General features: G+C 40.5%; 1 protein-coding gene across 4 annotated transcripts in view; it reads left to right on the top strand.

Moving 5' to 3' along the window:
• The window catches only part of ABLIM3 (actin binding LIM protein family member 3), a 192,071-nt gene extending 173,307 nt beyond the window's left edge, over nucleotides 1–18,764 (top strand). For 3 of the 4 annotated variants that reach the window (XM_056811604.1, XM_056811603.1, XM_056811601.1), the window contains 8 exons: nucleotides 4,343–4,407; nucleotides 6,389–6,536; nucleotides 8,964–8,993; nucleotides 10,138–10,196; nucleotides 11,312–11,372; nucleotides 13,165–13,598; nucleotides 14,460–14,540; nucleotides 16,498–18,764. In XM_056811604.1, the coding sequence (XP_056667582.1) occupies nucleotides 4,343–4,407; nucleotides 6,389–6,536; nucleotides 8,964–8,993; nucleotides 10,138–10,196; nucleotides 11,312–11,372; nucleotides 13,165–13,241 (440 nt within the window). In that variant the 3' untranslated portion in view covers nucleotides 13,242–13,598; nucleotides 14,460–14,540; nucleotides 16,498–18,764. The remainder of the gene's footprint in view (nucleotides 1–4,342; nucleotides 4,408–6,388; nucleotides 6,537–8,963; nucleotides 8,994–10,137; nucleotides 10,197–11,311; nucleotides 11,373–13,164; nucleotides 13,599–14,459; nucleotides 14,541–16,497) is intronic. The other variant, XM_056811602.1, reaches the window with a different exon arrangement.
• The last annotated feature ends 5,872 nt before the right edge of the window (nucleotides 18,765–24,636 follow it).

Below are 24,636 nucleotides of genomic sequence, written 5' to 3'. Positions count from 1 at the left end.
AGAAATAAGAGAAATAAAGCACACAAATATTATACTGTGTAATAAGAGGGCAAGACAAGATCAGGAAACAGCCAGCTATCCTATGAAGCATAGTATTATAAATGGAAATAATGGAAGCCTAGCTCAGGTCTGAGATGACTGATAGACTTTATGGGTCTCAGTATCTTCATAAGTAAAAATGAAGGGAATGGAGCAAATGAATAATAAAATTGTTCTGGCTCTAATAAACCTGGAAATATTTAGGTCAGAACAAGATTGTAGAGGGTCTTAGATTCCAAGCTAAGATTTTTGGATTTTAGATAATAGTAGGTAGTGTGAAACTAGAGAAAATTAGAAGAAATCTATTTGGATATATCAAAGGACTCGTAAGCTGGGGCCACACATATATGGGTACAAGGAGGCATGTCACACTTGAGTCACAGGGTTTATAAAGGAAGGGAAAAACCACAAAGGTTTAGGTAAGGAATGCTAGGTCATGACAACTTTTGGTTACAAATGGTATGGATATGGGGAAAGTCCAAAAGGTGAAGTAATATAATGTTTCTTGGAATGAGGAACAGCTAGTTATTAGAGGAAAGGGTATTTTGCAAAATGCTAAATGAAAAAGTCAGAGTCTGATCCACTAGCATATTAGTGAACTAAAACTCTGAGAGCCCTTGAAAGGGCAGAATATTGAAGTTATGAAAATCAGCTTCACGGTAGGGAATAGAACTTAAAGTTCTTAAGCAGACAGATGACATTATCAGAGCTGTGCAGTAGGAAGTTTATAGTGTGTAAGAGGACAGATTGAAGAAGAGGAAAAATTGGAGGCAGGGAGACCAATTAGGACACTAATAAAACAATGTAGGGAAGAAGAGACAAAAACTTTGACTAATGAGAGTGGAGAAAAAAGGAACCAGTATAGAGAAAATAAACAAAAATCTAATCAAATAAATGAATAAGGCAAAGCAAAACAGATATTTGAGGCTTAGACCCACACAGTCTTCCACTAGACCTTAAGCCTTATGAAAGCAGGGACTATCTTATTTTGACTTTGTACCTTCCCCAGTCCCATAACAGTGTTCTAGACACCCTGAGTACTTAATGAATGTTCATTGTAGGTTTAAGTAAGGAACACTGGGTCATGACAACCTTTGGTTACAAATGGTATGGATATGGGGAAAAGTCCAAAAGGTAGAGTAACATAATGTTTCTTGGAATTATATCTAAAATTGACCTTATCGTCTCTTTTCCATATTTCTCCCCATATTTCTTCTACTTTTTCCAACTCAGTTTCCAAGATCTTCTAAGTCCTAGATGAGAGCTTAGGAGAGGGACAGTTTACATTATTTCAACCTTCTTCCACATTTTAGCCTGATGATAGGTGGCTGTGTTTGGAACTTCATACTCCTTAGTCCCTATGGAGCTGATCACAGACTCATCCAGGGTAAAGGAGAAAATATTAATCCATCAGTAACACAAAGGCATCACAATCAAGACTCAAAAAATCTTCCCTTCCAAAGTTCAAGTAAAGGCAGGTGGGAGAGAGACTAACAAAAAGAAATATTCTGAAATGACTACTATGTTTTGGAGACTGGGGCTAGACACCAGGGGAGATAAAAGATTAGATAAGGCTTGATTCCTGCCCTAGGAGAGCTCCCAGTCTAGGAGGGAAGTAAAACAAAAATATAGATAACTATAATACAAAACATGAATGTTCTGGGAACTTCTTGTTTACTTTTATTCCTCTTGCAATCTTTGGTTAATATTAACCGCATCTGACCAAAGCTTATCCTATGGGATGTGAAAATTTACTTTGAGCTTTAAACATTCCTTAGATAAGAAACTAGAGGAAGAACCTGAACTATCACTGACTCCTTGGTAACATGTAAATCTTCCTCCTGGATCAGCCTATTTCTGAATCCTTAATATAGTTTCATCTATAACCCGACTTAGTTCATCAATAGAATTTGGCAAGTTTTGTTTCCTTAAGGGATGTATAAGTTTATGACTGTTGTTTGTTTTTTTTAAAACCTTACCTTCTGTCTGGCAATTAATAATACTGTATATTGGTTCTAAGGCAGAAGAGTGGTGAGGGCTAGGCCATGGGGCTCAAGTGACTTGCCCAGAGTCACACAGTTAGGAAGTGTCTGAGGCCAGATTTGAATCTAGGACCTTCCATCCCTAGGCCGGGCTCTCAATCCTCTGAGCTACCTAGCTGCCCTCAGATTATGACTGTTCAACTAAATTTGTTCAATTTTTATAATGTTGAAGGAAGCATAGGAATTTGGATCGATCTTTTCTTTAACTTTTTTTGTTTGAAGAATGTACAAGATTGCAATATGTAAATGAATTATTTCTTTGTCACTCTGTCACAATTTTTCTTATAAGAAGCTTTGCCAGAATCCTCATAACAGTTCAGGTTTTCTCTGAGGCCTGAATCAATGGTTGAGCATAATAACAAAGCCCAGGTTTTTCCCCTTTACCTCATTTTGGTAAATATATATTTAGCAATAGCTACTCACCATATGAACTCAGAGAAGTAATATTTCTCCATTAATATCAGACAGTCAGTAAACACGTATTTAATAAAGCAGCTACTATGTGACAGGGACTATGTTAAACACTGGATATAGAAAGAAAAACAAAAAATAATCCTTGCCTTCAAGTAGCTCACAATCTAATGAGGGAAGATAGTATATAAACAATTATGCATAAATAAGATACAGACAGGATAAATTGGAGGTAATTAAAAGAGGGAAGGTATTAGAATTAAGGAGGATCAGAAAAGGCTTTTCATAGAAGATAAAACTTTAGTTGAGACTTGAAGGAAGCCAGGGAAGTCGGGAGTAGGAGAGGAGGAAGGAGAACATTCTAGGAATAGAGGTCAACTAGTAAACATGCCCAAAGTCGGGAGATAGACAGCATACTGGAAGAACAGCAAGAAAGCCAGATTGCATAGTCTATGGGGACCATGGGAAGGATATATGGGATAAAAAGACTGGAAAAATTAGGGATGGGTTGAGGGAGAGGAGGGGCAGTTTATGAAGGGCTCTGAACATCAAACAGAAACCTAGAAAGAGTATAAAGGATAAGAGGATGATTGACAGCTTTGAAGATTTCAAAGAGTTCACTTGGGATGAGAATTGAGAATCTAAGAAACTAAGAGCTCATTAGTCACTTTGGAGAGAGCAGTTTCATTTGAATGACAAGTTGGAAGCCAGATTATAGAAAGAAAAAAGTGAGAGGAAAGAAAGTGGAGCCTCAGTTGTAGATAGCTTCAAAAGGAGTTTAACCACACAAAAAAGGAAGAAATATGGGATTGTGGCTACTGGATGAATCATGAAGAGTTTTTGAGGATAGGCAAGACATGGGTATGTTTATAGGCAGTAGAGAAACAGCCAGTCGATATGGAGAGATTAAAGATGAGTGAGAGAGTGGGGATGTTTATGGGGGCAATCTGCTGGAAAAGAGGAAAATCAATTGTGCATGTAGAGAGGTTGACCTTGGTAATGAGAAGGCCCTTCTTTCTTGTGCTATGAATTAAGGAGGTTTGACAAAGTACTGTGTGAGGCATGAGACAGAGAAAGGTTGTTGGGAGATTAGGAACAGGCTGGGAAAGGAATAGGGAGGCAAAGACATAATTGAGGCAGAATGACTAGAACGTGTACCAGACAGTATTCTGGGTGCTGAAATTTAGTGCTGGACAGCATTTTGGATTCCTTCAGCAGGTAGAAGCACCTAAGCTTAGCATCTCTAGCACAAGAAAAATGTTTAATAGGAAACTACCTGATGATATGCTTCCTCTTATCCTGCAGCTGTAGCATAGATGAGCTCTAGTCCTAATTTTCTCTGGCAGTGACCCCCCCCCCCCAGTGTCATCGATATCTACCCTGATACTTCTTGTATTTTATGGAACTTAACCAGGGTTCAAGAACAGCTCATTGTAGCACCATAAGGGTGGCATGTTAGTTAGACTTTAAAGGGTGGGTAGAAACTCAGCAGATAAAGAAATGTTAGAAAGTCATTCTAGCCACATGGAACAGCATAGACAAATGCATGGAAATAGGAGGCCACATTTGTACAGCAAAAAATAGTTATAAGAAGGCCAATGACATTGGGCACACCTTGACTAGAATGTTTTGCTTCATGGGCCATCCTTTCTCTCTCTCCTCAAAGGGGAAATTATCTCTTGAAGCACTTCAGATGATCCCTCTCTTGAACCCAAGTTAGCCCTTCTCAGTGTGGAGATGGGAAAAGGCCTTGGTTGGGCAACCCTTAATTAGATGGGCCCTGGAAGGCTGAGCATTTGCCCCCTTCAGGATACACTCATGAAACTTAACCTGCCTCTGTCCCCTGCCAGTGCCCCGAGCCCGGAGGTTCTCAGCAGGAGGAGAAGAGGATGATTTTGACCGTGGTCTGCATAAGGTGAGCAGCACTTTGCTTTTTGGGCTTATGACCACACTGCAACATCATTGTGGGAGAGGTTCCACTGGCCTTGCATGGACTGCAGGACAATGTTTTAGAATCCCAGGATACAAAGGATCAGAGGGAACATAGAGCTGGACGTCTGACCTTACTCGTTCCTTATCCACCAATCAGTTGAGACCAGTCTGATCAATATCCTTTTGTACTCTTGGCTAGATGTCTTATTTTTTACTTGTATCTTCTCATCAGCTGAGAAGTAGTATAGTGTTGGACACAGCAATGGAATTAGAATCAGAACACTTTGGTCTCTTACTCAGCCCCTGGGTGACCTTGAGCAAATCATTTCCTAAGCTTCCTTCAAGTTTAGACCACAGGTTTTAATCTTAAAACACTCACTAAGAGGGGCAGTTCTCTTGGACAAATTTAGATAGCCTCTGAGCTGCCATGGCCCCTGCTTCTCTTAGATTTCTAGGCTAGGAGTTGGGGGGAGCTTGGAAACTTGACTGGTTGTCATGAAAGAGGAAAAGACTCAAAGATTATGAGAAACACCATGATAAGCTCCTCTTGACCCACCAAGGGCTTCTGCTTCCTAGAACACACTTCTGAAAAAGGATCTCTGGATTAAAAAAAAAAAAATTTAATCCTTATCAGAGATCCTGTATGCCAGGTTCTTTTGTCTCTCTGAGAGCAAGAAGAGGTAACCCTGAGGCTTCAGTTGGGAAGTAGGGCTGATGTCACAGAGGAGAAAACCTTCTTGCTTTTTGTGTTTGTTTTTCCCTTTTGGAACCTGAAATGTTTGCACAATGTGACATGTCACAAAATAAAACTAGTAAAAATAAAGCCTATATTTCATTGTCTATGTATCATGTCGGTCCAAAATCTTTATAGTTTTCATTCACAGCTAAATTACCAGGTTTCAGGTTTTTGTGTATGATATCAGCTGAATGAATTTCCTTTAGGCTCCTGTGAATCTGGCACTAAGGAAAAAGTCATTAGTGAGCTTTTCACATTTCAAAATGGTGTTCAGGTCCATCCCTGAAAGGTGACTAGTATAAGTGTTATCATCCCTATTTTATAGAGGACAAAAGTAAGGAAAATCAGTTGCCCTAGATATCACCATTAGAGAAAAAATAAGAGCCATAAAACCCTTGAAATGTGATTCAAAATCCATCACTTTTAATTTAATAAGAACTTATATTTTATTTTATCCTAAGTACTTTATTCTTGTGAGATAGACTGGCCAGGATTCCAACAAAGGGTTCATTCCCTCCTTCCTGTGCATACTCCTCCAGGGGCCAATTTGCAGTAACTTAGAACAACTTCCTAAACAGTGGGGCTTTAGTCTTCCTAGATTTGAAGCTATTCTTCCAAGAAGGGGGTTAATGGAAGTGGAAGGAGGACAGGGGACATACGGTAGTCACTTGTAGTCATTCATTTTTCTTTATTCTGAACACAAGCTAAAGATTTGTGCAAAATAAAATGTAAATTCCAGTTTGGGCCTTTGGGTTAGGAGTATGACTTTCAGACTATAGTTCTAAGATATCTTAATAGAGGAGAGAGCCAATAATGATTCTCAAGTAGGAAATGTCATGTATGGACCATGCTAATGTAAAACAATTGCATTCTTCTTTTTTCTTCTTCTGTTTCTTTTCTCTCCCTACTTCTTTTACCTCTTTCCCTCTCTCTCTTCTTTGTCTCTCTGTCTCTCTCCTCCATCTCTCTCTATTTCTGTCTGTCTCTCTCTCCTTCTCCCCCTTATACTCCCCTACTCCCACTTCTCATTTCCCTCCCTCTCTTTTTCTTTTCTTTTCCCTTTTTTCCCTCTACTGATTCCCAACTCCTCTTCCATTGTCCCTCTCTACTGCTTTCCTACTTCTTCTTCCCTACTCTTTCCTTCCTTTCCACCCTATTTTCTACCTCCCACCTACCCACCTCTTTACTCTTCTCCTCCCTCTTTCCTTCTTCCTTTGCTCACTCCCAGATCCAGAGTGGGATTGGACGGCTGATCCTGAAGGAAGAGATGAAGGCTCGTTCTAGCTCCTATGCAGATCCCTGGACCCCTCCCCGGAGCTCTACCAGCAGCAGAGAAGCCTTGCACACTGCTGGCTATGAGACTTCCCTCAATGGCTGTAAGGGCAAGATGGGTGGGGGTTGAGAAGTCTGAGGGGTTCTCAGTCTTCTAGCCCATCAAAGTTGCCTATCCCAAGGTCCTACTCAAAAGTTAGGAGAGATTCAGGCTCTAGGAAAAGAAACATAGTAACCCCCTGAACCTTGGCTCCTGAACTTGTAAAATTATCTCGAGTCTGGTATTGTGCATGCCACCTTCTTCTAACTTGAGTGCCTATTCCAAGATTCCAGCATATCTTACTTAGTGAAGAATATCATTCCTTCTTTCTGATCATCAGTACAAGATTCATCCTCAGTCCATCTGCAATTCCCTTAGTGATCTTGGAAACCTCTAGCTTTGAGCAGTCCTCTCCAACTTCTCCCTTCTAGCCATGTGCTTGTCACATTTGTTTTGTACACCCTCACTTACTTCTTGCATCTCAATCCAAGAAGTCTTCTTCATTGATGTGGAGTCAAGAGACCTGAGTTTGACTCTCTATCCATATGATAATCATGGGCAAGTTGCATCATTATCATAGCATTTATCCAGTATTTTAAAGTTTGCAATGTTCTTTACATATGCTATTTCACAAGAACCTTTTGAAGTAGGTGTTATTATTAATCCTGTTTTAGATGACAAAACTAAGGCTGAAAAAAAGCCATGACTTGCCCACCATTATATAGTTGATAGAGATCTGAGGCTTTAAACTCAGGTCTTCCTGACTCCAAGTCCAGCACTCTGTCCATTTAAGCAGCATCTAGCTACTTAAGTTCTCTCTGTTTTCGTTTCTTCATTCATAAAATGAAAGCATTAGAATACCTAATCTTTAGGACCACCTAATTCAAAGAGGAGTCAGTGTGGTTTGGTGGAAAGACTACTGGACATGGAGTCCTAGTACCTGGGTTTGGATCCCATTGACTTTAGACAAGTGACTTAACCTCTCTGGTCTCAGTTTCCTTTTCTGTAAAATAAGGAGGTTGTACTGGATGACTCCCAAGGTTTCTTCTAGCTCCAATTTTAATATACATGGTCCAGTGATTCCCTGAGTATGTTTTATATCACTGACCTGAATTATACAGAATTATAGATAAGCCTATATTCAAGGATTTTTCCAGTCAGAGGCTTTGCTTTACTGGAATAACCTGTGAGAACCCAGGTCACCTCTAAGCCACTATAAGACATTCAATGAAGACTTTACTGGAGTATAAACTGCTAAGCAATGATGTCAACTGAAGATCACAGTAGCTATCTTTGGCAAGGCCCGTCACTGGGGGGCTGACCACAAGGGATGGATATTTTTGGCCACAGTGACTAATTATGATAGTCTCCTGTGTTGTGGAGGGTTTGGGTACTACGTTGGTGAATAAAAGATTTGCAGTGATGAAATCATAGATCTTTGAAATACAGTTAAACTTTGTGTGGATTTCCTTCGACACAATTTGTCACTTATCTTTAGAGATATGCCATTGGGAACTGGTAAGATCACTACTGAGAAGAATTTGTTGGGCAAGGTTGTAGGGAGAGAGCTTGATGATTTTCCTCCACCCCAAGTGACAAACTGAGGCCTTGTTGTAACCATTGGGGAAGAACAGAGAGTGCTGAGAATACAAAAAACCTTCAGCTTCAACAGAAGCAGTAAGGAGAATAAATGAAAGAGGTAGAAAGTTCAAAAAGCAAGGGAAATCCAATGTTTGAGGCAGGATGAAAGTAATCTGGAGGGGGGAAGGATTTTGCAGTGATCTAACAGTCAAAGAAGCTAGAATAGAATTTCATTTCTGTCATTAATTCCATGTGTGACCTTGAACAAGTACCTTCCCTCCTCTGGGTCTCAGCTTCCCCCACCATAACATTAAAAGACTAGACACTAATCTCTAAAATCTCTCCAAATTCTGTCATTCTATATTTAAGTTACCCTTTGCAGCTCAAATATTCTAAATTCTTAGGGCTTCTTCATTTCAAACATTCTGTGCTTTGAGGTTCCTCCCAGCTCTAATATTCTAAATTCTAAGGGTCCTTCTCTGGGCTCTGATATCCTATGCTCTAACATCCCTTTCAGCTTTGGCACTTTGTGTTCTAAGATCCCTTCCATATCTAACATCCTATATTTTAAAATACATACCAGTATTGACATTTTATGTTCTGTCAACTCTGAGAATCTGTGTTCTATTATTGTATGGTTCAGAGAGTAGCCACAAAAGGGAACCAATTTATGTTTCTATTTCTACACATTGATCACTAATTGGCAACTCAGCACTAATTGCTGGCCTGTGAACCCACTTTTCATTGGCCAATAGTTCAATTGGCAAAGTATCTGAAAAATTGTTCATTGGGAATATGGATACCACATAAGGGAAGACACACAGTATAATTCCAATGACCAAGCCTACTAGTGGGATAGGTCTTGCCCTGCATACCACCTTGTGCTGACCTAATCTATCTCTGATTGCAGCTCCCCGGTCCCATTACCTGGCTGACAGTGGTACGTAGAGTTTCTAAACCTTGGTCTAACAAAAGACCTCTTCACTCTGTCCTACCCTAGTGTAAATCTACCTGCTTTGACTAGGAGATTGGGCTATATGTGATGAGTCGATTGAAACTGAGTCTTGCCAAAATTTGAGTCCCCTATCATAATTTGGACCTTAAGAAGGCACTATTCAGTGTTACTACTTGTTCTGTTTCATAGCCGGTAGACTAAGGTAGGGAAGGGATGGAGCCTATTCCCAAAGCAGGCTGGTAACTGAGCTTAGGTGAATATGCCAATTTATAAGCCAAGGTAGAGGTGTGTGATCTTTGTTGAGAAATTTGAGTTCCATTAAAACAGAGAAGCTCATAAATCTTGGAGTCTTCTACTACCCCCTACCAAGACTAGAAGCAAGTTCTGAATTTGGAGTCAAAAGACTTAGGTTTGAATCCTAGCTCTGTTATTTAGAGATCTATTTCTGTGATCTTAATGCAACCCTCTCAACCTCCCTGGGTCTCATCTATAAATCCCTATGATTTATGAGGATCCCTAGATCCTCATCTATGAAAAGATAAGTTTAAGGAAAGCTAGATTGCTCAGTAGATAGAGAGCCATGCCTGGAGACAGGAGGTCCTGGGTTCAGTCTGGCTTCAGATACTTCCTAGCTGTGTGACCCTGAGCAAGTCACTCAATCCCAATGATTAGCCTCTTCTGTCTTGGAACCCACTGATTCTTAAACAGAAGATAAGGGTTTTTTTCAGTGAGAGAAATTTAATAGATAATCACCAATGTAAATAATCTCTGTCTTCCCATTCTAAATCCTGTGATCCTATTTAGAGGTCTCAGATTCAAACCCCAACCATACCTCTAAAAGGCTTTATAAAGTTAAGCCAGTTGTTTCTCCTCTCTGAACTTCCATCTCATGTGTAAATGAGGGGCCAGAGTTGGACAAAATGTTCACTAATTTACTTTTTAACTCTAGATGCTATGAATATGGAGGAAAAAGGCTAATTTTTAAGACCTCTCCCTATCTTGTTTGTAGTTCTACACTCATGAATATGGGGAATATTTTTAATACAGTGAAACTCCTCACTGTTCTCTCTAGATTAGAGAGGTCTTTGGAGTGAAGGTACAAGTGATAGCTCTGATGTTTTCTTTTCAGATCCCCTCATCTCCAAGTCAGCCTCACTTCCTGCTTATAGGAGAAATGGGCTTCACAGGGTAAGGAGACTGGTTGATCACATCTATCCCAGGGCCAATGTTCCTCCCAAATTTGATTTATTGTTCTGAGGGTTTTATGGGTAAAATGTTGACAAAGCTACAAGGTGTTTATGGATAGAGAAGGTTTCTCTGAGAAATTTTGTTTTGTTTTTTGGGGGGGATCTAATTAATACCACTTGAGTCCTGGGAAGGAAAAACATGGATAAAATGAGTAAGTTGGCATAGATGACCTTTGAGTGAATAGCATGACATGGTAGATATAAAAGTTAATGGGTGCTTAAGTTGTATGAGTAGAAAGATACTATCCAAAGCAAGGGATGTGAGAGTCCTACTGTCTTCTGCCCTAGTTAGACCATTTGGTACATTGTATATAGTTCTGGGTTCCATATTTAGGGAGGGATAGTAACATGTTAGAGCATATACCCAGAACAATAAAGATGGCAAGGGAACTAGAGATCTAGCATGAAGCCATCCTCTCTGGCTGGGAGATTGGACTATGTTAGATGAGTCCATTGGAATTGGGTCCTATCAGTAGATGCCTCCCACATCATGACTTCTTGGGCCTTAAGAAGGCACTATTCATTCCATATTAGAACTGTCATGGGGATTAGGGATATTTATCCTGGAGAAGAAAAAGAAATGGGGGATGGAATATGATAGCTTTCTTTAAATATCTGAAGGACTTTTATGTAGAAGATGGATTAAACATGTTCTGCTTGGCCCCAGAGAACAGAATTGGAAGCGACAGGTGGAAATTACAAAGATCCTGATAGGGATTTGATGTTGGGAAAGACTTCTTAATAATTAGAGCTGTCCTGAATTGGAATGGATTTCCCCAAGGGGCGGTGGATATCCTGCACCACGGGTCTTCAAGAGGGAAGCCAGAAGGCCATGTCTGATCAAAAATGTTGGAGAGACAGAATTCCATTTCAGACCATCATGATGGGGCCAGCTTTGAAACTGTGATTGGTCATTACTGTGGAGAGAAACCTCCCAAAACTTGGGTCAAAAGTCTCAGAAGAGGTCCACTCTCCCACTAGTCTGTGTGTCTGTGTGCATGTGCATGCAGGTAATAGATCATCTGATGCCAACCTTGTGGTTTCTCTTTTTTTCAGACACCCAGTGCAGATCTCTTTCACTATGACAGCATGAATGCTGTCAACTGGGGAATGAGAGGTAAGCCAAGCAGAGACAGACTTTGACAGGGAAAGATTTCCCTCATCACTGGTTCCTTGAATTCTATCACTGATTCCATCATGGAGAATATCTCCCTAGCAGAAACTCAACTCCATTACTGCTAACAGACTGAGAGATGGTCTGTCTTCATAGTTCTATCTCATCCCATCATGCAGTTCCTGTTCCTTAAAATTCAGTTTAATTTTGTTCAACACATATGTACTAAACTCTTACTAAGTGCTAAGCTGAGGGGAAACAAAGACAAAAATGTATCAAGCCCTACCTCAAGGATTTATCTTTTACTTTGGGAATACAATATATACACAAAAAAGTAAACACTAAGCATACCCAGAAGCACTTCACTTCAAATTAGGAAGATATGAGATTGAATCCTGCCCCAGATATTTATTAGCTACATGACTCTCGGCAGGTCACTTAATCTCTTTGCCTCAGTTTCATCATTTTAAAGAGGTTAGATTTGATGAAGTCCAAGGCCCCTTCCAGCTCCAAATCTAGAATCCCATGATTCCATATCCTAAATACAAAGTAGTTTTGCTGAGGTTAGGGAAAGAACACCAAGTCAGGGCATCAGGAAAATTAGAGCCTTGAAAGGAATTAGGGATTCAAGAGGCTGAGGTAGTGAGGGAAGGAGGGCATTCCGAGCCCATAGAGCTGAAATGTTCACTGTGAGGAGCAGTAAAAAGAGGCCAATTTGGCTGGAACACAATACAAAGAGTAATGAGAAATTAATCTAGAAGCCAGACTGGAAAGGAGTTTAGATGCCAATTATCTGTTTTCTCCCTATATTTAGGACCTTCTGTGCTCTTAGAACTATAACAGTATCAATCAGAACAAAAAAAAATTGTTTCTATCTATATTGCACTTGTAAAATGCTTCCCTCACAACAGTCCCTTGAAGTAGGTCTGTTGTTCAGTTGTGTGATACCACTTTGTGACCCCAGGGATCACAGCTATCCATGGGATTTTCTTGGCAAGAATATGGGAATGGTTTGCAATTTCCTTATCCACTGGATTCAGAGATGAGGCAACTTGCCCAGGATCACAGCTGGGAAGTGTCTGAAGCTGAATTTGAACTCAGATCTTCCTGACTCCAGGTCCAGTGCTTTTAATCACTGAACCTCAGCTGCCTCTTTGATGAAAGCCACACAGGTATTATTATCACATTTAATGGCTGAGAAAACTGAGACTTGGATAAAAGTGATTTGCCCAAAATCCTGTTAGTGAATCACCAGGATTCAAATCTAGATCATCTGATTACAAGTTCATTGCTTCTTTAAATCCCAAAGCAGAAATAGACCTTAGAAATAATTGAATCTAAGCCTCTGTTAAATGAAATCAATTCTGGATTTGAAGTCAGAACTCTGTTCAAATATTAGCTCTTTCACTTTACTTGCTCTGTGACCTTGGGCAAGTCACTTGAAGTCTTTGAGTCTTAATGTTATCATCTGTTAAATGGAGGCTTTAATACTACCTGTATGACCTTGGATAAGTCATTTAATATCTTAGCTTCTATATATGTAAAATAAGGGGGTTGGGACTATCTCTGAAAATTTAGACAAGTCACTTAAAATCTTGGAGCTCTGATTGAACTAGGTGATTTCTAAGGGCCCTTCCAGGCTCAAATCACTTTGATACTATCATCCTTGAGGATCTTTCTAGCTCTGAATCATCTGAGGCTTGTTTGTCCTCATCCTGTCAGCCTCCTGGTCCAAGACCCCTCCAACCTCAGTCCTGCCCCTCACCAGAGCTCCTCTCCTTTGCGTAATTTCCAGACAACCTGCAAACAAGACTCTGGCTACTGAGTGGAGGTGAACATGGCACACGCAGTGCATTTCCATTTGGCAAATAGCTGCCAAGCTCTCCTACATAGAGAAGCACCCGGTCCATATGTCTTCCCTTCTTGCTGAAGCCAGGAGCCCAAGGGACTGAGTTAGCTGCCAAGAGTACTGTCCATCCTCTTCCCCAGGCTCCCCTGAGGTGTGTCAGGATGGAATGAATTACCTACCCCCAAAGATTGCCTCCTGAATGTCTCTCAGGAGTGGAGAATGGGATTTGTTGGGGAAAGGGAGGGGAGGATGGAGAGGGAAAAGTCTTGAAATGTGAAACATTGCTAAAGTTGGGGAGAGGGATGAGGCACTATGGTGGGAATCAGTCTGGTAACATAAATTGATCTGTCTTTCTTTTTTCTCTCTCTGCAGAATATAAGGTAAGAACCATCCCATGTTATGGGGGCTATCTCCTATACAGAGAATAGCTGTGCTAGCAATTCATCATAGTGATGTGTATATTCAGTATATTCCAAGGGGCCTTCAAAGATGGCCTTCCTTTTCACCTCTATCCCTGACTCATAGATGGATCCTGCCTTTGGAAATTAAGTGAAAGAAGCAACATGGTGTGGTCAAAAAAGGAATTGCTCTAAAGTCAGGGGGGGCCTGGTTCCATCTCCTGATCTTGTCACTTGTAAGCTATGTAATCACATCTGGGGCCTCAGTTCCCTCCTTAGTAAAATTAGGAAGTTGGACTATGTGATTTCAGTCTGATATTTCAGGGTACCCCAAAAGATCACAGAATATTATGTCATAGATTATTGACCTAAAATTAGATGGAACCTCATATAGCCCAGGACCCTTATTTATAGATGAGGAAACTGAGGCACAGAGAGACAAAGTGATTTGCTCAAGATTATACAAATGAATGAATGCCAGAGGTAGAAATTAACCAGATCCTCTGACTTCAGGATTAGTTCTCTGAACTTAGAATCCAAAGGCTCTGAACTCTTAATAGCCTCCATTAAGATCCATGAGAAGCCTGGTTCTAAGACTAGTGCTAGAGCTCAGAGAACTACAAAATTTTGGTAGTTCCCCAAGCCTTCTTTGATCTATCTGTAAGAATTGAACCTCTGATCCTTCTGCAGAGAGGTTAGCTCCTGAACTCCAAGCCTAGTTGGAGGGCTGAGTTACTTGCTTAGAAGCTAGATTCCTTTCATTAGTTTACCTCACCCCTTCCTCCAGGGCTCATCAAACACTTCATGATAAGTTGTCCATCTATCTCCTTGTTTGCTCCTCAGATCTATCCATATGAACTGCTCCTGGTGACCACCAGGGGGAGAAACCGACTACCCAAAGATGTGGACAGGACACGTTTAGAAGTGAGTGGAGAACTGATTCAATTCCAATTCCATTACACAAGGGATTGATTACCTCTAATAACAGTTCTGTGTTGGAGAAATGGGTGAGGAGTACAAGACTGTACCAGGGTGCCAGAGGGCCTGGGTTTCGAGGCCCAACATTGCCACTCAGGCAGTTCAGTGAGCTGTGCACCCCAACACCCTTCACCCTCAGTTTTCACCTTTATAACTCAGAGATAAGAATACTTGTACTACCTGCCTCCTCGTGCTGTTATGCTGAAAATGTTTTATAAACCTTAAAAGGCATTACAAATGGTAGTCATGGTTAGTCTCCTCCTAACAACTCTTCCCCAGGTAATAACATGTTCATTTTATAACTCAAAAGAGAAGTTTAGAAAACATGCTATTAGGGCAGCTGGGTGGCTCCAGCCCTAGAAATGGGAGGTCCTAGGTTCAAATTTTACCAGACACTTCCTAGCTGGGGGACCCTGGGCAAGTCACTTAATTTCAATTGCGTATCCCTTACCTCTTTCTGCCTTGAAATAGATACTTGTGTCAATTTTTACACAGAATGTAAGGGTTGTTGGGGTTTTTTTTAAGGCATGGTATTCAAGTGAACTGTTTTCATCTGCATGTATTCAATTCATTCTGGTATGTTATTAAGTATCTGTTGTTTACCTCAGTCAGCATGAGGGCTACAAAAGATCTTACCGTCTAAAAGGGGAAAAATACTTTAATGATTACAAGGAGATGCTTAAGGAGAAAGATGGGGACTGGAGGGAAATGGAAGAAGAGGGATTCAAAGGATAAGCTGAAGGAATAGAATGGTGGGCAAAGGGAAGTGAAGTTCTTCAGTATGATGAGGGAGTGGCTTTGGTTAAGATTATAATGGTAGAGTAAGAACCACAGTGTCAGTGAAAGAATACTGAATTTAGAGCCAGAAAAGATCAAATCTTGAATCCAAATCATGACTTACTACCCTTATGATGAGAAGTAAGTTAGTTCCCTTCCCTGGCTCCCATTTTCCTTATCTTACAGATATTGGAATAAAGAAGTTGGAAACAGATGATCTCTGAGGTCTTTATCAGCAGTGATATCCTATAGTCCCTTCAAATTTTACATCATCTAGCCTATTTCTAAGACTCCTTGTAGATCTAATGCTCTGTGTTCTAAGGTCTGTTTTGTCCTCAATATTATGTTAAGATGTCCTTAACATCTCCAAGATAATATAATTTATGGACCCTTTTAACTCTTCCATCTTACATCTCTTATTCTAAAGGCATTTCTAGGTCTAACATCCTGTTTTATGTTTCCTTCCAATATTAGCATTCTATATTCTAACATTTATTTTAGCCATAAGACTATAGTGGGGTTGGAGGTAGGGAGAGGGAGAGAGAAAAGGAGGAGGAGAGAGACAGAGAAAGGCAGACAGACAGAGACAGAGAGAATGGAGAGGAAGAGGAAAAGAAGAAAGAAAGAGAAAAGAGTCTATGACTTAAAAAAAAAAGTCTATGGCCTATAGTTTGATCTATTGTTTGTATTCTATTTTCTAAGATCCCTTTCAACTTTAACATTCTATGTTCTGAGGGCCTTTGCAGCTCTTGTGTTCTATGATCCTTTGATTCTATATAAGGAGACCACTGGGAGTTGCCAGGCAGACAAAAGCCAGCTAAAATGGAAACTTCTCAAGGTGATAGGATTTAGAGCTGGAAAAGACCTTAGACATCACTTAATGCAACTCGCTTTTAATCCAACCCTCCAATTTTACAAATGAGAAACCAAAGAAAGGCCCACAAGGAAGTAATATGCCCAAAGTTATACAAATTGTTAATAACAAAAGTGAGATTTGAATTCAGGTCTTCCACCACCAAATGCAATGCTTTTTTCAGGGACTATATGCCCTGGTTCCCCATTCAGTCCCCAAGCTGCCCTCCCCAACTCATGCCATTTTTCCCTTTCTCTGTCCCCCTACTTCCAGCGTCACCTCTCCCAAGAAGAATTCTACCAGATCTTTGGCATGACCATCACTGAATTTGACCGACTGGCCCTCTGGAAGAGGAACGAACTGAAGAAACAAGCCCGGCTCTTCTGAGATCAAAATCTATAAATAGACATTTATATAAAGATATATGTATAAATCTCTATATTGAAACTCAGTATAACCCACTCTCATATGGAAGGAGATGCTGCCTGCAGGGATATTTGCTTTTCTGGACTGCCAGGCAATTTCTAAGTTATTCAAAAGTTTATATCTTCTTCATTTCCTCTTTTCTAAGTGCATTGAGATCCGGGGAGGGATTTTCAGGGGGCTCTAGCCCTTTCACTAGGATTCTTTTTATACAGAAACATCAAGTTCGTCTTAACTAGGGCTCCTCTAACCCTCACCAGAGTCCCAACCCTCTTCATAACAGAGGTTATGGGAATCTCTTCTCTGTTTGATCCCCTGTTTCTTTCCCAAGCTTCCACTGTGTACTTCACATGGGGAAGTAGAAAGAGCACTCGATTTCTAGTCAAAGGCCCTGGGTTCAAATCCTAGCTCTACTACTTATTACATGGGTCACCTTGGGTAAATCATTTAACTCTTCTGGGCCTCCATTTTCTCTTCCACAAAATGAGGGGGCTGGACTAGATTATATCTAAGGTGCCTTCTAGCTGTGGTTCAGACCCCTGATTGGATACTCCCACGGAGTAATCCACAGGGCTCTCCAGCATCTTTGAGCCCCTCTGGCAGCCAACTGAAGAGAGAAAAGACTTTTTCACTGTTTCATTTGTAATTAGGAAATTTTGGAAGAAAAGAAGAGGTGATCTAGGTAGATTTTACAGAATGAGTCCCCCCTCCACCCCCCATCACTGGAAATCTTTCAGTGGAATGGACTGGTAGAGAGGATTCCTGCTCAGGTACAGGTTGAACCAAATAAACTATGGGGTCCCTCTCAGCTCTGATATTTTATTATTCTCTAAGGAAAAACTTCCTGACAACTAGAGCTGTCTAACCATGGAATATATTGCCTCATGAGTTAATGAGTTCCCCCATCAGTGGAAGTGTTCAAATAGAGGCTAGATGAACATCTTCCAGAAAGAATGGAGACAGGATTTCTGCACTGAGTGGAGGAGGGAGGGGACTAAATGAATTCTAAGCTCCCTTCCAATTCTAAGATTCTAGGATTCTCTTCCTCTAGTCCAACACTTTTATTCTATCCCTTTACACATCAACCAGTTACATCAGTGAATAGTGATGCCCTAGGAGGAATGACTTCACCTTGTTTCCCCTCCAGACTTCTTTCCTCAATCATGATCTTTCCTTTGCTCAGAAACCAGAATAAGGATCACTAACCCTTCCTCTCTTGCTCTAGACTGCCTGACTTTTTCCCCTCTTCAGGGTAGACCAATCCCCTAAACCTCTATGAATTCTAAACTCTATATTCAATGTGCCTAGTGTCTCAAACACACAACAGGGATGATGCTCTCATCATTCCCCTTCTTGATTCTAAGAAAGTTTGTGTAATTCCAAGGAAGATTTATAGCCGGACACCTGTTCCCCTTGAGTAAGCACTATGCTTTCTTGGGCCCTCTGGCTCCATTCCTCAGATCCGGGTGTGGTTCACCAGGATGGCACCGGAGTAGCAGCTGCTGAGTGGAATATAATGGCTTATATTCCTGGGACTCCCTTTGCTTCTGCTTCCTCCCTTAACTGGCCCCTCTGCCCTTTGGAATGGATGCCTCTCACTCTCACATGCCTGCCTTCTTTCTTGAAAGAGTGATGGCCTGAGGAGCCAGTAATATATCACAACTTATTTTCCAGGAAGCCCCATGCCTCTACCTTCTCTCTTAACTGCCCTGCAATGGTGGATGGCTCCTGTAAGGAGAAACAAAGAATAAAGCAAGTCCACAGGTCACATAGAACTGACAAAAGATGAGGCTATGTCTTCTTTGTGGTTCCTGTTGGTGGAATGATAAAGGTTCTTCTGTTTGATAAGAGCTTGTCAGGGCCTATATTAAACTAGTGAGGAGGCTGTGGCCTGAAGTCTTGTGAAGGGAAACCTAAAGACCAACATTTTGATGCTATCATTTGAAATTCTAACCTGTATTACATACTTGCTTCCTATTCAGATCTTTTTGGCTTGTATAGTCTGGGCCAGAAGCCACCTTAGGAGTTGAGATCTGATTATTTGGAAAGATTTGAAAAAAATTTTGGTTATTGTTGTTGGATTTTTCCCTCTCCATAAAACACATACTTTCAACTAAGCCCTATGCCCTCTTGTATTTATTTTTTCTAGTCTGGGTAGAGTTAGATTCAACAGGGGGAACACAAAGCAGACTTGTCATAATCAAAGAACCTAAGTCTCCATTGGGCAATCCCTTCCCATTTGTACTCCCCAGAAGCACAGTCTGTAGGAAATATTATAAGCTAATGTGGGCTTTCCAATGGTATGAGCTGGTGGGACATCCATCTACTATCTACCTACTAATTCTTGCTTTTAAACATGGGCATGGCTACCACTTTCATCCCAATGTATAACCTGACATGTTGAAAAAATGAACCCTTAATTGGGAATCAAGACATCTGGAGCAGGAACACTCTGTGGGACCTTGAGCAAGTGACCTTCTCATCTCTGAGCCCATTTTCTCAATTGTATAATGAAAAAAAGATTGAATATGATGTTCTCTAAGTTTCCTTCCATTTCTGATATTCTGTGTTCTCCAGCCCCTTCCAGCTCTGATGATCTATGAAATGGATACATCTTTGTAGGTAATGATATTGGAAATTAATATGTTACTTTAGAGTTTGCAAAGTGCTTTATATACATTAATCTCATTTTATCAAGACAACAATCTTCTGTAAAAGGTAATTCTGGTATTATTAACTCCATTTTATAGAGAAGGAATCTGTAGCTCAGAAAGATTTGAACCCATGTCCTTCTGACTAAATGTTACCATAAAATATCATCTATCTATTGATTCATGCTGCCTATTCAGTCTAACCAAGTTTATATTCTTGGTGGAATTGAGCAAATATGCAAAGATGAATCATCTTTAAGGGAATTCTAGAGAATTAGGAAGGAAGATGGTTGATCCTCTACTTACCTCACCCTACCATTTTCCAGAGGGAGATCTGGAGAGGGAAAAGAGGCAGGGTGTACATCCATGCAAAATTCACTTAGTCTTTCAATTCTCCCAACCCCCTGAAAGTGATCAGCCAATTTATTTGTGGAAGTATCTGTCTTTTTTTCCTTCCACCTTTCATGTAGATAGTCTCAGAATGATGTAGTCAAAAGAGAATTGGGACTTAAAGTTGAAGGACCTAGGTTTGAATCTTGACTTTGGTACTTACTGGCTGATATATAAGATACGAATAATGAGGGGCAGCTAGCATAGCATGGTAAATACAGTGCCAGGCCTAGGGTCAAGAGGACCTGGGTTCAAATTTGACCTCAGGCATTTCCTCGATGTGTGACCCTGGTCAAGTCACTTTACCCCATTTGCTTAGCACTTGTCTTTATGTCTGAGAGTTGTTACTAAGATAAAAAGTAAAAATTTGAGAAAAAATTATGAGTAATAATGCTGGGGGGAGCAATTATATTTTTTTCTGGTTTACCATCGAGTAACTTCTTTCTCCCCTAACCCAATTTTAGGGAAACCAGATGATCTGGCATCATGGCAAAATAAGTTTGATAAAGATCATCCATTGGATCATAGGACTTAAGGCTAGAAGCCCAAGCCTTTCATTTACACAGATGCAGAAAAGAAGTCTCAGAGATATTATTTAAGTGATTGGACCAAGTTTACATTGGTAGTAACAAACAAAGTAAGAATTAGAACCCAGGGATTTGGAATGCTAATGCAGGGTGCTTGCATAGCCACTGTGTATCTTCAATGATCCGGGTTTACCATAAAATGAACTTTTTTTTTTTAATGATGTAAATTGTTAGCAGAATTTAAGGGATTTTGAGAAGCAGCAGTCAATAGCAGAAAAGTGACAAATCAGCAGCAAAAAAATTGTCAATAAACCTAGGAGGAGGGAAAGAGGAATAATATGTAAGCACTTTTTCCAGATTCAATTCAACAAATAATCATTAAGCCCCTACTATGTGTAAAGCCCTGAGTTCAGTGCTGGGGATATAGAGATAAAATGTGGCATAAGGGACAATCTCAGCAAAACAGTGTCAAGTGCTGGTACTTAGGACAAAATGAATCAATCTTTGATCTCAAGAAGATTATGATAAAAAATAAATCAAAATATGGATAATACTTATGGTTGGGGGGGAAGGAGGTATCAGAAAAATCCTCATTGAAAACCTGTGTGATTGGAAAAATGATGTAATCCCGTCCCAAACTGAAACATTAGGAAGGGCTAATTGGTTCAGTGGATTGAGCTCCAGACCTGGGAGGGAAGGGGGGGGAGCCTGGGTTAAAATCTGACCTCAGACACTTCCTATTAACCCCCATCAACTAGCCCTTACCACTTTTCTGCCTTGGGACCAATGTACAGTATTGATTCTAAGATGGAAGATAAGGATTTATTTGTTTTCTATTTTAAAAAGAAAGTGTAAGGAGAATCAGAGGGAAAAGATAGTGAATTGCATTTGGGACATGTTAAACTTAAGATGTCATCAAAGTCAAGATTCCAGCAGACAGCTGGTGATACCACATTACAATTCAGGAAACAGATAAAGGCGGTTTGCATATATCTGGGAATCATCTGCATAGAGTTGATAATTAAACCCATAACCCATGGGAGTTGATGAGCTGATGTGATCACCAGAAGACCATATAGAAAGAAAAGAAAGGAAAACTCGGAATAGAACCTTGAAGAAAACCCATGCATAGCAGATAGAAGAGATATGATGATCCTCCAAAGGTGACTGAGAGAGAGTAGTCAGACAAGTGGTAGAGGAACCAAGAGAAAACAGCATTACAAAAGCCTAAAGAGGAAGGAAAAGAATATCTAGGAGGAGAAAGCCCCCAACAATATTAATAGCTAAAGTATGGTTGAGAATGAGGCCTAAGAATGGGCTGTTGGATTTAACAACTAAGAAATCACTGTTAATCTTGGGGGAAGATGGTTCAGTTGGTGGAGCAGAGAGTCAAAATGCAAGGAATTGAGAGGAAGTGGGAGGAGAAGAAGTAGGGTAGCTAGATATTATAGTGGATAGTGTTAAGCCTGGAGTCTGGAAGACTCCTCTTCCCAAGTTCAAATCTGGCCTCAGACACTTACCAGCTGAGTGACCCTGGGCAAGACACTTCACCCTATTTGCCTCAGTTTCCTCATCTGTAAAATGACCTGGAGAAGGAATTGGCAAACCACTCCAGTGTCTTTGTCAACAAAACTCCAAGTAGAGTCACAAAGAGAAAATGGTGTCAATGAATGAAGATGACTTTCTAGGAGAGCTTGAGGGGATAGCAGGGTCAAATAAAGGTATTTTAAGGATAGGGACTTTCTGGGCATATTTGCAGATAATGAATAGCAGAAAGATCTAAGTTTAAATGTTGAGAGGGGATCAAGAGAGGTGATCAAAAGGGCAAGATCCAGTAGAGGCTGGAGGCAATAAGATCAATGGTATGAGTAGAGGTGTGGGCCTGATCAAGATGAGTCACCTTTTCCTTAGAGGGGAACAAATAGAGAGCAGGGAAAGATATTAAAGGGATGCAAGATGTAGAATTGAAGTGAAGCCTTCATTTCCTTAATTAGGTATGGTGTGAGGTCCTCTATATCTAAGTACTGGTTCAGGAAGTAATAGTGTCCTGAGGAGAGGGGAGAAGGCTTGGAGCAACAGCTTTGAGGAGAGCAATAGGATCACTCAGGAAAAAGACGTTTGGCCTGGATAATTCAGATTTGTAGTGGACTTGGTCAATATGGTTGTAGGACTTTCTCTTTCAGTGTTTAGGAGCAAGCAGATGATGGGGAACACCCAGGAATTCCATTTATCAAAGCCTGAGCTATAAAGGATTCAAGGCTAGAGGATCCTTGAATCCTTTTCCTCTCTTCCACAGGATATCCGAAGATAGTAATCATATCTCCTCTCAACTCTAAATTTTATGATCCTGTAATGAGACTAACAAAGAGCATCATCACCTCCCTGGTTCTAGACACTATATTGCAGTCTAATGGGTCAGCTAGAGGATAGAGTGCTGATCCTAGAGTCAGGAAGACTTGAGTTTAAAATTAAGCTTCAGATAATTATCAGCTGTGTGACTCTGGACAAGTCACTTAATCTTTTGTCTGCCTTAATTTCCTCATCTATAAAATGAGGATAATATTACCTACTTTCCAGGATTGTTGTGAGGATAAAATGAGATAAAGATTGTCAAATATTTAGCACACTACCTGATACAAAGTAAGTGATATACATGCTATTATTATCAATGTGGCATTAGCTTCCTTTACACTTTTGGCCAAGAAGGGCTTTGTAGGAAAGTACTAGAATGTCATTTGTTGGGTCCATTACTGAGATTAAAGAGATTTTGCAGAAAAATTGAAGGCGCCAATTCAGTGTTAGCAGCATGATCCTTTTTATTTATCATTTTCTAGAGATGGCTGTGTAGTTAGTATAACTATAGACAGCAAAAGATACACTGATGAAGGCAGCACCAATCCTCTAAACTAGGGAAGCAACAGGTACATCAGGCAAAGACTGACACATATAAAGTGAAACGGGGAAAGGATACAATCAGGAATATCATCACAGAGCCCAAGAGCACAATGGTCTTCAAGGCATGGCAAGAGGAATCAGTGGTAGTGTCTAGAGAGGATGATCTGAAAATTTCTTTGAGGAACCTTTGCAGTCTGTTTTCATACCATGCTTCAGGGTAACTCAAGTGTTTTATATGGAAAGGAAGGATCCCACTCAGGTGAGTTGAACTGGCCTGAGATCATAAGCCAGGATCAATCAGCTGCCAATTGGTTAAACAACTAAGCCTGTCTAGCTAGGGACATTTCAAGCAAAGACAATATCAGATATAGAGGGTTCTAGAAGGAATGCAATTAAGGGAGCTCTAGTAACAGACAGGAAGAAATAGGACATGGATAGTTTGTTGGATAGAAGAATGAAAGGTTTTTCTGAACTACCACAATCAGAATCAGATATATAGAGAAAAGGGAGGTGAAGAGATGGTGTGCTCACTAGCTATTCAACAAAGTCTTATTCCTTCAGATGCGTCAGATGGGCTGGTATGCACTGAGATTGAGCTGTGGTTGAGGAGGGGCTGTGAACCATTCTGGACGAAAAGCAGAACTATAAAAGAAGGTAGTGGGAAGCTTTCCTTTCTTTTTCAATCCTATTAGATGCCCCTTCGAGATCTGCTTTCTGTGGCTTCATCCAGGCAGAGTGAATGTGTGTCACTTCCCTAGAGAGTAGGGACAGAGGCATTATTGTGCTGAGCAGGACAAGGGAGGCTTTCATCCAGCTGCCAACATCAGGCTGGCACAGTGGTGAGATGCTCAGGGGCACAAAGTCTAAGAGGAATATAGGAGGCAGGAGGCAGGGCCACTAACCAATGAACAATTCTCTCCTGGGCAGGCTCCAATCGCAGAGCAAAGTGTAGACTGGAGATTAAGTTCTTATGACAAATTAACTTCCTTCATTTAGGAGAGAGTAGTAGAAAGAGCTCTAACCTAAATTAACCAAGTAGACTTGAGTGGAATCCCAGTTCAGTCAATCAAGAAGCATTTATTAAGTGCTTACTATGTGCTAGGTTACAAAAAGAGACAGAGTTCCTACCTCAAAGAGTTTACAGTCTAAAGGAGGCAACAACATACAAACATATATACAGAATGAATAAGGAATAAGAAATAATTAGCAAAGGAAATGCATTAGAATTAAGAGGAGTTGGGAGAGGATTCCTATAAAAGATGAGATTTTAGTTGGGACTTAAAGAAACCTAGGGAAGACAGTAGGTGGGGAGAGCATTCAAGGCATGGAGGACAGCCAAAGAGAGGAGAGATGGAACGTCTTGTTCATGAAACAATAAGGAGTCCAGTATGGCTAGATTAAAGAGTATTTAGGTACAAGAATACTGAAATTGCAGGGAAAGGCTAACTTGGAAAGGATTTTGAGTGCCAGAAGAGGATTTTATATTTGATTCTGCAGGCAAGAGGGAGACACTGAAGTTTGTTGAG

The sequence above is a fragment of the Monodelphis domestica genome, chromosome 1 (assembly GCF_027887165.1).
Source record: "Monodelphis domestica isolate mMonDom1 chromosome 1, mMonDom1.pri, whole genome shotgun sequence".
Classification (NCBI taxonomy): Eukaryota; Metazoa; Chordata; class Mammalia; order Didelphimorphia; family Didelphidae; genus Monodelphis; species Monodelphis domestica.
The sequence above is the reverse complement of the archived record's forward strand: the minus strand, read 5'-3'. Positions and strand labels throughout refer to the sequence as shown.